The sequence below is a fragment of the Halyomorpha halys genome, unplaced genomic scaffold, assembly GCF_000696795.3.
Source record: "Halyomorpha halys isolate HHAL.00 unplaced genomic scaffold, Hhal_1.1 Scaffold30.1, whole genome shotgun sequence".
Lineage (NCBI taxonomy): Eukaryota > Metazoa > Arthropoda > Insecta > Hemiptera > Pentatomidae > Halyomorpha > Halyomorpha halys.
In genome coordinates this window covers 1,175,529-1,190,756 of record NW_027110126.1, presented here as the reverse complement: position 1 = coordinate 1,190,756, position 15,228 = coordinate 1,175,529, and the positions used below count along the sequence as shown (strand labels likewise).

At 28.0% G+C, this 15,228-nt stretch overlaps 1 protein-coding gene across 2 annotated transcripts; it reads left to right on the top strand.

The window, feature by feature from the left end:
• Positions 1–1,994: 1,994 nt before the first annotated feature.
• p23 lies at positions 1,995–8,095 on the top strand. 2 transcript variants are annotated; one of them, XM_014427301.3, is made up of 5 exons: positions 1,995–2,153; positions 4,926–5,112; positions 5,207–5,337; positions 6,296–6,353; positions 7,554–8,095. In XM_014427301.3, exons 1-5 carry the CDS (start codon positions 2,146–2,148, stop codon positions 7,659–7,661), a joined length of 492 nt encoding a protein of 163 aa, XP_014282787.1. In that variant the 5' UTR covers positions 1,995–2,145; the 3' UTR covers positions 7,662–8,095. The 2 variants fall into 2 exon arrangements, with proteins under 2 accessions (XP_014282787.1, XP_014282779.1); XM_014427293.2 differs by lacking the exon at positions 1,995–2,153 and adding an exon at positions 2,295–2,554.
• The last annotated feature ends 7,133 nt before the right edge of the window (positions 8,096–15,228 follow it).

Here is a 15,228-nt window from a genome sequence, read left to right as displayed (position 1 = left end):
TTCTTATTAAATGCATTAACTGCCTTATCACATTAAAGTGATAAATATTAGATGTGAAAAAAAAAATTTTTTTTGTTTGTCTTTATAAATCTAATTAGTAGATAGGAGCTATCGCCAGCTCATCGTGAATATGTAATTTATAATTAAAAAAAGTAAAATTTATTCATTCACACCCAGTCTTTATAAAACTAATCAATGTAAAAAAATAAATGCTTCACAAAATCAAAAAGTTCATATGCACAAAAATATAAAAGTTCTTAGATTATTTAAATAAAACTTAAAAGTAATAAAACTCTGGCAAAAAGTATTTGGACATTGTGATTTTTTAATTTGTTGAGTTTGCTCTGTTTCAGTCATGAATATTTTACATAATCCACATTATATTCGTTTGTCATGTATAATCCAGAATTTTTTTTATCAGTATTGTTAGTATTGATGAAGGTTTCTGTTTTAAACCATGTACAGAGAAGTTACTAAACAGAGTACAGATTTTTCTTACTATTAGATCGCAAATTTTTCTAGGATTGAATTTTTCCACTCAATTTAGTTTGTAAAGTGGTGTGAGGATTATGGAACTGAAATACTTGGGGAAAAGGATGTACAGACAAGATGAACTCCAGGAGCAGAAATGTAATAATTCATCAACCAAGCATGATTTAAGATGTACATTTGAGCATATGTTTAGAAAGAAAAAAAATATCTTGGAAATGGGCATTTCACTTGTACATTATTGAGTCATATTATATAACTAATAACCATAACCCAATATAACATTTGTATTTATTTTTAATTCAGTCCTTTAAAAAATAAAAATATTTATAACTTCTGAATATGAGATTATAAATAACATTTAAGATATCAGGAAGAGCATAGTGCAACAGTGCAAAAGTTTTGATCTAGAAAAGAGGTCAGCAACATGTATGATTGATGAAGCCATATTTTGTTATTATTTAATTTTAGATTTTCATAAAAATATTTTAATGAGATTATGTGTCTCCATCACTGGACAGTGAGTACTGAATAGGATCATTTAAGCTCAAGCAATCCATTTGTGACAATAATCATGTCTGATCGATTCTATATAGAAACATTGTGAGTCCTGTGGAGGAAAGAAAAATCCATGGTAGATTATAATATATTTTAAAAAGGAGAATAGAATATTAAATCTAATCCCTTTTCAAATATTAAATCTAAGCCTAATTCGATTTATTACTACAGACCTACAGAAAATACAGATTAATTAAGAGTTAGAACAATCATTAACAAATTACACTGACACTAACTATAAACAAGCCAATGTCTGATATTAATCCTTTCATGGCCCTATTTGTTTTTATTGGCAGTGTAATTAGTGGGCGATTTTTAAATACTAAATTGATGGGCGATTGTTTAAATGCTAAATTGATTTGTATTTTCTGAGTTCCACAGTCTCAACAGATTGATGGATGTCAGGGTGTTGAGAACCAAGACCTTGCAAAACAGTGAACCACGTTTTCCAATTACTTATTCATCTTAGTAGGCAATGGAATAAAAATTTTGAAATGTTAAATAACGTTAAATCATTGATAAGCACCCGAAAAGCTGTACAGCTAATTCCTCTCCCCCCCCTGTTTCATTTTACACCAAATATACCAGATTATCAGAAAAATAAACGTTTGATTACTATTATAGAACATCAATTATACTACTTTTAAGCTGGTATATAACTTCAAACAGTGTTTAAAATTAATTATGTACCTTAAAGCTATTTCGATAATTGTATTTCATTAATTATTATTTTTTTAAAAATTACATTTAATGATATTTATTTAAGGGTATTCTCAATATTTTAAACGGCAAACAATTCTGTTTATTAAAAATACAATTTTTATTTTTATTATATTCAACGATAGTTCACAATAGAAATTAATAATTACTCATTTGTTTTTTTAAATAATTTCATTTAATTGATTTATTTGGTGTTATATCGCTGGGCTTTTTTGTTTGTTACTTTTTTTTTTTTAATTTTGTTTTCAAGATCCACAAGGTTTTGGAAAATAGTTCTGATCACTAATTTTTAAACACTCGTGCCCCTAGTAATATGTTGGTAGCATTGCTAAGCACTAGTCTCTTTAGTTTGTTGTTGTAATTTTGTTTAAGTTAACGATGACTGCGTAAGTATGATTTAATTTATAATAAAGATATTTGTTTTATTCAATACTAATATTGTTCTCTAATATTTGTTACTATTTCTGTTAATTTCAGTTTATATTATAAACTATGTATTAGCCGTGCTATTCTGTTTTTCCGCCATAGTTGTTTCTACAGTATCCCGCTTTTTATTGATTAAACTCCTTGTGTCTATTCCACATTGTTCCACCTGAAGTGTTACTCTAAACTTGCATAGTAATCCATTTCCCTGTCACGGTTATTTTGATTTGCATTGCATTGTGTTCCTTTATTGCCGGCGTCTCCTTAGGATTGAACGTGGTTAAATACATCCTTTGTTTCATTACCTTTTACTATATTAACATTCTTCGGTCTATATTAGGAGAATGGTTCAAGTAGACTCTAGGTAAGCATGAATTCATGTATTTCTTTAAAAGAATATTGTTTTAGTTCACGTGAATGAACCTAACCTTAACCTTGAAGTTATAACTAAAAAGATCTTTTTAACTCTTTTAATATTTATCGTTTATAAATAGAAACTTTAAATTGAGTAATACATGTTACCAAAACAGCCTCTGCTTATTTTACATGCTATTATAATGTAGCCATTAAGAATTGATGTTTTTGAATTTGAGTATTCATGATTACAACTGCAACTGAACTCCTTGTATTCTCAATTTACTACTCTTTAATTAATTAATAACTCTAGCCCTTAAGAATATAGTTGTTATCTAGTTGAATAAATTGTTAGCATTTTTAGCAACCATGTACTTGAGAATTAAGTTCAATTATTTACCATTGTGTTATGTTTATTATTTTAGAAGACATTCATACTTTTTTATGTTCACATTTAACATATCACGATTGCAATTAAGTATAGCGTATCAAGATTTTGAAGTTGACTATGCAGGTCAGCTCTATTAAATCTATTTAGATTGTTCTGTGTTCAATTACAGTTTTGTTGTATGGGTTAACCCCCCTAGGGGTGGTTATGGTTAACCATGTGTAGATGGCTGCCAATAGTCTTGTATTATGGTAAGCTGTTAGTGCTTAGCTACCACCATCACTGCACCATGACTCAGCTTATTAATCTCAGATTGGGATTTGATTCCATAAAAAAATATTAATTACAGTACTCAAATTATTTATAAAAGCCTAGTAGAACTTACAGTGAAGAATAAAACAATTGCTACTTAATTTTTCTAGATTCTTAGTATCATTTTTAGTATCCTTTGTGTCTAAATTAGTTCTTCTAATGATCATTTTCTCGAGTTTTTATTAGTTAGTCAGCTCTAAAATTTTGTTACGTAGTGTTTCGGGTAGATAAATCTTAAGCCATTTCCTCCCCTCTGTTTTCAGTATTCCAAACATCGTACAATTTTACAAATTCATGCTTATTTATTTATCCTTAACCCACACATGCATTGAAATCTTAAAGTTTTCTAAAGGTGCAGGCTATTTGTATATCTTTGATTTAATATAAATGGTTATTAGAGTTTGAAATGGTTGTTATAACTATCATTGATTTAATATGAGTTGCAGCACATTTTATATCATTAAATGAGTCTTAAATCTATTTTTAAAGTATTTAGTTGTCAGTCTAAAATTTTTATAGAATACTGCAATGGTTAGCATGAACTATTGTTGCCTCTAGACTCAGTTGATGGCAGTAATTATTGGTGAGTTGCAGGGATATCCTGCATGTTTCTTTCATGTTTTAAATTGTATTTTTGAAAAGGAAATTAGTGCTATACATAATCACTTTTCTTTTAGACCTCAAGTTTTTTCATCTCAAATGCTCACTCGAAATAAATTCCCTGTCAGCTCTCTAGTTTAGCAGGTCTACTGCATGTTTCACAATCCCTTCACCTTGTAAAAAATATTAATTAAACTGTCTTGTTTTCTGTTTGTACCATGCGAGACCCACATTTTTGCCACTTAGCATTAATTAAACTATCTTTTGTTTTATTGGTAGATAATATTCAAATTAAAAATCAGAGTGATAAATTGTTCTTATTATAAGTTAAAGTTTCAAGAAGAGAAAAGATTTGGGAATTTACGTTGGTACATTAAAAGATGGTTATATTTCAAGTTAGTGCCTTTAAATAATACTTTTAATATGTATTGCTTGTTTTGGTTCTTAGAATTATCATTTGTTTTGTCTACCTGGTCTGTCCTTTTTTAAGAAGCATATGAAAATTTGGAATTATTAAATGGATTAATTTTTTTCAAAGTTGCAACATACAATGGTTGTGAATTCAAGTTGGCCATGTTTCTTACAGTTAAATCTGTTTAGTTACCCTAATTTAAGTTAAATTTCCCCTGCTAATTAAATGCTAGCATGTTGGTCAAACATGCCCTGTATTACATGAACATGGTCAATGAAATACTGATCACTATACACCCATAATATTTATTTTAATACCATCTAATTAGGTTTCCATTTTTAACACTTTCTCCAAGTTAAATTATTGTTAATTAAGATTTTTTTAATCAAACTAATATTTTACCTGTGATTTTATGTATTGGTAATTTTGAATTTAAAAGAAGTCTTATTAATTGAATCTTGCTTCAAATTACATTCAAAATTAATGTAATTTTTTTCTAATTTTTTCTTACAAAGTAACTATGATTTTTATTTCTTCGATACTGTATTGTTCAATGTATATTTAATTGTATTATAGGATTGTTAATTTGGTATCATGTTGATTGTTTTTCTTATTGTGTAGAACTATATATTCATAATAAAAGTTTAAATTTATTAATTTATATTACAGCGTGAACCCTCCACCTGTTATGTGGGCGCAGCGCCACGGTATTATTTTTTTGACAGTGTGTCTGGAGGATTGTAAATCCCCTGAAATACGTATAGAACCAAATCAAGTTTATTTCAAAGGCACAGGTGGTACTGACAAAAAAGAGCATGAGGTGACCATAGAGTTGTATAAAGAAATCGACCCGGAGGTAATTGAGTAATTTGTTTTAGTTGCTTCATTTTAAGTTTTTATATCAGTGAGTATATTTTAATGATTTGTTTATTATTTATTTTAAATTATAGAAATCCCTCAAATCTGTCAGAGACAGGATTATTGAAATAATGCTAAAGAAAAAAGAAGATACTTTGGGCTATTGGCCTCAATTGACTAAAGAAAAGAAAAAATATCATTGGCTCAAAGTAGATTTCAACAGGTGATAATATTTTCTTCTCTAAATTTGTTGTAAGAATTACTTTATTTTACCTTTGATAATTTGTTTAAAGACTACTAAATTGTTGGCTTGTTGTGTCATAATAACAGGCATTTGATGTTCAACCCTTTAATAGCTACAAGGTTCTAAGTAAATATTTTTTTACCTTCTATTTCATGTTATAATCCTTTTTTTATTCCTTTGCCCTCTGATTTTATTTATAAAATATTTATATACTCATTTGAAAGTTTGTTTAGGGGAATTGCTTCCACATAGTTATTTATCATATGATATGCTTTTCTCATATATATTACTTTTAATAAAAAAAAAAAAATTTTAAGTTTTATCTTTTTTGAATTGTAATTTGTCATTCCAAAGCTAGTGATTGGAATTTTGACATAAACTATATTTCTTTTTTATTTCTATATATTGTTTATAAACAGAACTGGCATATATTAATCACATTTTCTAATTGGGTGTTATGATGAAAATGGTGGAAAGTAATTACCTGATGGAAAGAAAACTAGTAGACTTATAGATATACTAACTGTGAACATTTAAAAGTTCATGGTAGTAATTTTATTGACCCTGATTGAAAATGTAGAAATACTAAGGGCTTCTGCTAAACAGTAAAATAAACAATACCAAGGAACTGTATAACAACTCTAAAATTTGTATTAATGGAAATTAATGTAGCAACATTCATAAAGAAGTGAAGGATACCTTTATTTTCTGTCATAAAGTAATTTAAATTTAATTATTAACAGTATCATGAGTCAGGTTATGGCCCACAATTATGAAACTTTTTTTATCTATTTCTTTTGAAAGATTATATTTTTAATAACAATAATATAAAAATAATCAAAGTATTTGTCTGAATTTTATGACAAAACTAAATAGTTAAAATATTTATTTTTAAGTTTTATTTACTCAAAATTTTGTACTGAATCAAATTTTCTAGGTGGCAAGATGAAGAAGATAGTGATGATGAGGTTGGTGGAGGTGGAGATCTTGAAGAAGTACGTAATTTCCTAAATTATATTTTTTATTGCATAATATTTGCTATCTTATTAAATATAGGAGGTGGTTGGTTCTGTTATATAATTTAAAAATGATTATCGTGAGCTTATCCAGGGCTGGTATGAGCCAGTGAGAATTGAAGTGATCTCTAAAAAATCACTCTCATTCTTACCACCTCATATCTAAGTCAGTTTTGTATATTTTTTATGTTTTTCAGAATTATTTATAAATTTCTTCTTTGTCTTGTTCATGTTTTGAGTGCTGATAAAAAACACTGCAATATTTTGCGATCCCACTAAATAATAAGTTTAAAAACATTTTATCCTTTAAACAATGGCAAAGCATGTCAAGCAGGCCATTTGTTAGAATTATTAATCAAATAATTACCCTTCATGAGTATTGCTTTCTTTTGGAAATTGTTATTCTAACAGTATTATATTTTGTACTTTTCAAAACTATTACATTACATTATGATTATGTATTAAAGCCTTCATGGATCTAAGGATATATCAAGTATAATTCTAATCTTTTTCATTTAAAAGGCTAATAATCACTTAAGGAATGAAAGGTGTGTTTTTTGTCAGTGTAAGATATATTCATGAAAATAATTATTTATTTGGACCATGCTCTTAAAAAGTGTGTCAGTCTGGCCAGAGTTGTTTGAAAAACTAAAAGTCATTATAAAATTTTCAACAAAATCAAGAATAACTTTTTAGTCGTTCATATTAAATAACGTTAGTCAACTTTGAATGTGTATATTTAGTTAATAAAATACAAAATAATTTAGAAAACCTCATGACGAATAAATGACATTAACCTTTTTGTTTTTTTAGATTAGTTATTCTTTCACTATATTTGTAGGGTTTTCTAATTTTTAAACAAAATTCTAGCGAGTAAAAGTAATCGTATACAATTTTTTATCAATTGTTATAACTTCGAGGTAGTTTTTGTCTATTTGATAGAAAAATTTATGAATTTTTAATTCCTGTTATATTCAGAATAAAATTCTATCGTCCCTCTGGAAGTTATGAAAAAAAATTGATATTTGTTAATTCTCTGGAAGAATTCATATTTTAATTTTGAATCTACTGAGAAAAAAAAAATTTTTTTATCTCCTGGCCTTTTTAAGAAATTTATAGAAAAACTACTGATGAAAATTTTGTAATGTATTTATATTTAATTGTGTTTTTTCTTGCTAGATGATGCGATCGATGGGAGGCCTCGGCTGTGGGGACTCAAAACATTCATTTGATGATCTCGATCCTTTGGAAGATTCAGACGATGAAGATATTCCAGACCTAGAGTAAATATTTGTCACCAGAGAGTGTGCCACAAAAAACATCCCTACCCAAAACCACATTCATTCGTTTTCTATCGAGCTTTGTACATTTTTAGCTATTATTATGTAATTATTATTAATATAATTCTCTTTTTGTCTGTGTTGTTTAATGACATGCTATAGTGTCTTAAGTCAAATTAAACAACATAAAAATAAAAGAGCAAAGTTTTGTTCTAAGTTTCTTTTTTATTTTTTTGTTATTCATTTGCATAGTGTTAACCTCTTAGCATCGGTTGATTGTGTATTGATAAATACCTTGTGTGAATAGGATAACCACAAAATGAAAATGAAAGAAAATGCATGTATGTGTATCGAAAAGGCTGGTGTGTTAACGTGTAATCCGAACATGAAGCGTTTGTCTCAAGCGATGTATAACTGAAATATACGAATGAATAAAGTTGAGATCTTGTTTCTATAGTAATTTGAATTCAATAATTTCCTTAAAGACTTGAATCTACAATCTTAAAATGTCTTATATTTTGATTATGAAGTATGTTATATATGAGTTGTAGGAAATAGCATAAATATTATTTCAGAGTTTTATTGTAATTGATGTAAAATAAATACAGCTTTCTCATTAACTTACAAATTTCTGAAAAGTTAAATGATATCTCTATTCTACTGTTGCTACTTTTATCACTGTTTCAAAGAACACTCTTAAAGTATTGAGGTAAGTACTGTAAATAAACTATCGTACAACCCACATGTAAAAAAAAAAGTTATAGAACTAGTTAAAGCAAGGTAGTGTTTTCTGTAATTGAATTTTGAGCCAAAAGTTTGTCAGCCAGTAACACCCCATTACTCAGCGTTATTCTCTCCATGGCTGGAAGGTAGTGGATCCTTTTATTGATTGTCATGCTACTGTTTCATAGTTGGTATACTGAGGAATAAGAAATCTTTTACCGCAATTATTTTCTTATTTATTATTCACCTATAATTATTGGTTTTCAAGATATGTTGTAAAGGGAAATGTATAGAGCATAGATACGACTAAAAAAGTTATGAATACAAAATTGAAGATAAGATGGCTGACCATATTTGTTCATTTATGAGTATATATACATTGTAAACAGAAAATATTGAAGTAAATTGTTATATGCAAAGTTTTTTAGTATGTGTCAATATTATAATGTCTTTTGAGTTAATTCACAGCCAAGGGTGAAGGGGTTTTCTCAGAACCGTTTGCAATAGTGCTTTTTCGAATGTTCTCTGCAGTTTCTTCTAATAACGACTTTGAATAAGCATGTGACAATGGCTTTCTCTACCTCTTACCTCCAGCTGGGAAAAAGATTAAATTCTCCCTTTTTATTTTATCATGGGTAGACCGCAAAATATTTTAAGGAAGTGGTTGAAAATCTCACCTGAATCATTAGTATACCAGGTAAGAACCAATTTACAAATTTAGGTCCTTAAAATATTTTCTTGTTTAGAATAGTAGCTTTCTAATTCATATTTTCAGAGAATCACTTGACCCTTTGTTGTTGGGTACTATAAATGCTAACATTTTTGGGTGTAACTAATCTGAAAGTAAAAATCAAATTTCTGCTTAAAGGTAAAATTTACAGATGAAACTTTTTAAAAATGGTTATATATACATTTGAAAATAACATCAAATATTCAGAGGTCGTAATTGTGTGCAATTCATCATAGATTATATAAGAAAAAAAATCATGAAAACAAATTAAAGAAAAAATTTAAGAAATCAAAAATATTAATGTAATCGACACAGCTCGTCCAGTAAATTATAAAGTCACCATTAACTTCCAACATTGCATTGAGAAAATCTTAACCCTATCCTTGTGTGAGAGGTCTGGGTTTAAGAAGCTTCTAGAGCCTCCACTATATGTCAGGATATCCTCTCCGCAAACATACAAAAGAACTAGACTTTTCATTGCACAGACACTTCTGAGGGTCCCCAAAGTGTTCTGTTAAGTCTATGGTGCTTTTAATGAACTACTCTTATTTCCCTTACTTAAAACTATCGCTTGTTTTCTTAAATATTGGCTCATAATGCTAATTTTATTGGAAAAGCATTTTAACATATTTTTCATATTATAAGCATACATATTTTCAAATTTTGACGTCAAAATATCCTGTTCTATTAATATTTTCTACTTACCTAATATATTTTTATATATATTATATACAGTGTATCTCAGAACTTAATAAATTAAATAAACATATCACCCCACTACTTAACCCATCTTTTAAAATGTGCAGGTTTTTAAGATACAACATATTTAATTAACCAAGTTATATTTTCATTGGGAATAGAAAAGTTGAAAAAGAACACAGAAATTACAATAAGAATGTGCAATGGCAAAGGTAAAAAAAGATCTTAAATAACTAAAGAAAAAAAAAATTACAAAACCAAAATATAAAGCTTTCCTTCCTTCAATAATGAGAAAGCAAAAAATTATGAATTAAGAAAAAAAAGTCAATAATATAAGTTCTGCCTAAAAACTGTCTTCTAAATTAATGATTTTTCATGACCTGAAATACAATAAATAGTTATATCAAGAGTAAAAAATACACTTTATTATGATGGTAAATGAACTTAATTCCTAATAGTAAAATGAAATGGTATAAATTGAATGTTATATCAAAATTTTGAACTAATTCTTCAAAAAATTAAAGATCTTCCAGTATTAGTGCTTTTATTAATGTGACTATAACAGTAACAATAGTGAAATAGACTTCAAATATATATACAAGCAAAACAGGCTAAAATATTTAAAATAATTCTATGAATAAGTGCTGTAGTAAGTGTACCTCTAATTTTTATTATTTTACGGAAATTATTACACCCATATAGGACTAAGACTATAAATCTTCAAAAGTGAGGGTTTGAAATAAAAGAGAAATTTATTGTTTATGAATGCCAAAGTAGTATATTCTTGGTTTTTCTCCATAAGATTTCTGCCAAAATCTCTTGCAATGGTTACCATAGACTGTCATACAAATGCCTGATACGCTATATAAAAGGTGGAGTAATAAGTTTTTTCTTTTATGTGTAGTTAAGAATAGGTAGAAAAATCTAAAACATTTAGTAATTAAAAAAAACCTAAAACTCGTAACGAAAAAATTATAGTATAGTGACTTAAAAAAGCATTTTTTTATTTCAGGCTTTATTAGTCAATTAATTTAAAATTCTTTATTTTATTAATTTTATACCAGTAAGCTAACACTGCCATTTCAGACTGTCCTTCCATCTTAAAGGGCCTATGGTAAAGAATAGTTACAAAGTTTTTTGTTACATTTCAGTTTTGAAATATAACCGAATTTCCCCATTTTTTTAAATTACGGTTATTTTGCATACCTTCAATATCTTATTTAGTTTTTGTCATAAATCACTTAATAAATAACATTAAATTTTGCACCAAATGAGTACCACAACATAATTCAGTGAAATGGTATTTGGTTATGAAATGATTTTACCAAATTTGTCAAAATCTGAGATATATTCCAATATATGAGCCCACAGCTTGGTAATTAGTTCTATAATTGAAAAGCTCAAAAGATAAAAGTTACAGAGCATCTAATTCTTTGTCCACTGAGTCCCAACATTTTAAAATTTGATGCAGTGTACCTCTCTGAATGGATGATTTCTCTACCTCAGATGATATGAAGGTACTTATGAATTACAATGTTTATTCCACAGAGTTATTGTTGCCTTAGTACATCAAATAATCATTTAGATATGTGAATTAGTAAAGAGAAAGGAGAAAACGTACAAAATCACATGAATGAATAATGAAAGTAATTAATCGATTTAAATTTGAAAAACAATTAGTCAATAAATTGTATAAAATTATGGTAACTGCCTTCAATAATAGCTAAGAAAAGTATTTATTAGTGAAAAGAACTACAATAAACAATTGTTAAACCAAATTCAAATTATTACAATAGATCTAGCTAATTGCAAGGCTAAGACTTGACTGATGAGAGGGGCAGGCACTCCTCGACTCCTTCCAGCTTTTTTGAGCTAATTCCACTGAGCTTAAAATAAAAATTAAAGTAATTCATAATAGTTTTTCTATTTTTGTGTATGAATTGAAACCAAGTTGGCTATGCCATCCAAAAGTTCAAGTGGATTTTGGGTAATATTTGGATTTAGTACAGGTTTTAAGGAAATAATTTCAAATTTAAAATATTGTTTATATATGTGAAAACAAAAGATATATAAGTAATAAATTCAGATACAATAATATCATAAGCTTCTAATTCCTCTATTTCTGTATTGTCTATAACTATTGAATTTCCTCAAATATATAATTGGTCAATCAAATAGAATTATTAATATTAAAGGGATATTTACATTATCCTCATATGCCGGTGTAACACATATTTATAAATTTTTATTAATACTAAGAAGGCAGTATATGGTAAATTAAATATTTTTATTTGTAATTGTTTCTATCATTTTAATGTTAAAAGTTAAATATTGATGTAACATAGGTATTAATTTCATCAAAGGGTTAGCTTCTATTTCTACATTTTTACATTATTCTTAAATATACTTCCCTCTAATTTTTACAATAATAGTTTGAATTAAATTTTATACAATTTCAATTATAAAAGAAATTCTTGTTTCTAATAATAAGCTGTTCTTTTATTTTAACGTAATGGCTCTGTTAGTTCTTTTTATGGAATTTGACAGCATAATGGGTAGTTTTGGGTAGAGTTTTTAATAGAAATTTTATAAAATTAGTCTATTATTTGACAGTGAATATAAGGTATTACTAAGTAACCAATTTAGTTTTACGTTTTGTGATAGATTCATTGTAAGGGGTTCTTGAGTTGTCAGTATGCTCGGATAAGTGATTCCTAATTAGCATTGTTTTAAGATAATTCATGATAATTGTCTTCTTCCTGTATGTAGTGAAACCAAGCTCTGGTTCTGTCACCAAAATGTTCAGGTTGTGGATTTTGGGTAATACTTAAATTTGAGATAGGTCTTTGGAAATAGATCATTTCAAATTTACAATATTGTTGATATATGTGAAAATATGGAGGATCGCTGATTGACCATGTGTAATAATAAAAAGGAAGATGGTTCGGGTCCAGTCAAAGAAAAACTCAAATAGTGAAATAAATATTTATATTGAGCCAACGTTTCGTCCCATGTTCCAGGGCTTCATCAGGGATAAAAAAGATACAAATCCAAATCTTAGATGATGTAAACATAAATGAAAGATGTACAATGAAACGTAAAAATTAAATAAGCATAATAAAAGGTTATAGACAATTAATGGAAACAACCGATAAAAAGAAGAAATACAAAATAAAGTACAAACTAAGAGATGGAAAAGAGGGATAAGAATTAAATCAACGTATCTTTCAGACAAAGTTAGAGCAAAAGTGAACTGTTTTGTTGTGTTTGAACTATACAGGATGTATAGAGAAGAGTGGTGATTGACAGTTAAAGTACGTTATATTTGAAAATAATTTTAAGGTGAACAGTGTAGAAAATTAAAGAACATAGTAAAAATAGGCAAATAATTAATGATAATATACATAATAGGGGGGGGGGGGAAGAAATTATATTTAAACAAAAAACTTATAAATATACACGGATAGAATACACAAAAGAATGGATACAATAAATATAATATGATGAAGAAAATACTGTATAAAAAATAAATAGGGGTACAGAGATGTGTAAATTATACACTAGAAACATTGATAATAATAAAGTAATTAATGTAAGTATACTAAAGTTGGAAGTAACATATGAATATAGATCAAAAACAAGATATATAATACAAAAGAAAAAGAATGGATGGTAAATATAAAACATAAAGTAATAAAATTAAGTATGGAGTGAGAATTTAAAAAATAAAATACATGACAGGAAAGGGGGCTTCTGAAACGCAGAACATAGATAAAAGAAGAATTATGGGGATTTTATAAGGTTTAAGAAGTGTCAGTATGTCTGGGGAGATGCAGTCTTTATCCACTTTATGATTAACGAAATTCTTAGTTAAATTTATATGAATGGATTCCAAGATGAGGCATTTTTTATGATTGGGAACAGTAGCAAGAATTGAAATATTATCGAAGTTAAAAGAATGATTGAGGTTTAAAGCGTATTCTGACAATTTAGAGGCAAATGGGTTACAGGAGTTCATAGAAGTTTTATGATGATACGGATGATATGATGGAAATACGGTTTTTAAGTTGATTCTTAGTTTCGCCAATATACTACATTCGTCGGTAAACTACATTAGAACGGTGTAAAAGAGGAATAGAATATTTTAAATTGGAGAAATGATAGGAAATTTTCTTGTGGGACTTTAAGCCAAGATGTAGGGTAAGAATTGTGGAACGTAAGGAAGAAAAGTATATTTAATGTATAATAATGTTCACTTGAAATTCGATTTGATTTAAATTAGCTAGTAAGTCATAGTGTATTAATTTTATTAGAGCAGTGTCAGCAAAGTGGTTTATTTTCTCTATGTTATCTTTATATTTATTTACAATAGTTATTCCTTTACAAAGTTTGGCAGTCAGTTGTTTGTTTTGTGTTAGTCTAACATGTTCATTATGTTCTATATGATACAAATTACATTCAATTTTGGCTAAAATTTACTGAATAATTTTGTTCAGCTTTATTCAAAGTTCTTGAAGCTAAACAAACAAACAGGTAGTTCTTTGTTATCCTTTTTCTGTGCCAAAATTTGTTAAGTTATTTCATTTTTTCCCTTTGTGACTGTGGGTTAACTATTTATATTTCTTCTTTTTGCAAGTAGTATAATGGTGAATAAATTGTTTCATTAACTTTACTATCTATTGTTATATTTTTGTCATAAACTCCTAGTTTTATTTTAATTTTAATTTAATCTGCAACTGAAGGAATCCAGTGATTGGCTGGTACTCTTCCCCTACTCCTCTGCCATACCCTTGAAAGGCACATAAGGCCTGCCTTTTTGGCTTTACTTTTTCTGCTAGCTTATCTCCTCCATTACACTTCTTCCCTACGAGAGATTATGCCATGCTTAACATTGTTATTTCAAAATAGTTTACTTTAATTTGGTAATTAGTTGTTTTAGGAGGCTCAGTAATAAAAAGACTAGTTCATTTGTTTCTTTGAACATAATAATTAATAATTATTAAGTACGTCTACCTACCCCTAGCTGGAGATTTGTATGATTTTCTAGTAGTAGACTCTTGCATCACAACTGGAAAATTTTACAACCTCTTTTTGTATGCAAATGTGCAAGGGAGTTGCACATTAACTACATGCTTGATGAGGGACATATTTTAATTATATCATTTGACTGATGCGTAGGTCGAATAGCCCTTATTTATAGTCATTCTAGCGTTGTGATCAATTGGCTATTAAGTAAGGGATGATGTAGTGAAACATCAGTGATCTGATGACAGATCTCTACATCCCTTTCTATGTTGACTGTCATTACATCCAAACCCTAAGCTGTAAGCTGTTCCACCTTGGCCTGGTGGATTTTATTGAATTCACAGTCTAGCTTTGTTATAACAGGATGCAGATCTTCGCTGCACAAATCTTAATGCTA

What these genes read in the sequence shown, in the direction of transcription:
- p23 (XM_014427293.2), top strand. Translation starts at nt 2,535, where the DNA reads ATGGTTCAAGTAGACTCTAG. An exon ending in CTCAAAGTAGATTTCAACAG is followed by an intron (nt 5,338 to 6,295) that starts GTGATAATATTT and finishes CAAATTTTCTAG; the next exon opens with GTGGCAAGATGAAGAAGATA. An exon ending in GAGGTGGAGATCTTGAAGAA is followed by an intron (nt 6,354 to 7,553) that starts GTACGTAATTTC and finishes TTTTCTTGCTAG; the next exon opens with ATGATGCGATCGATGGGAGG.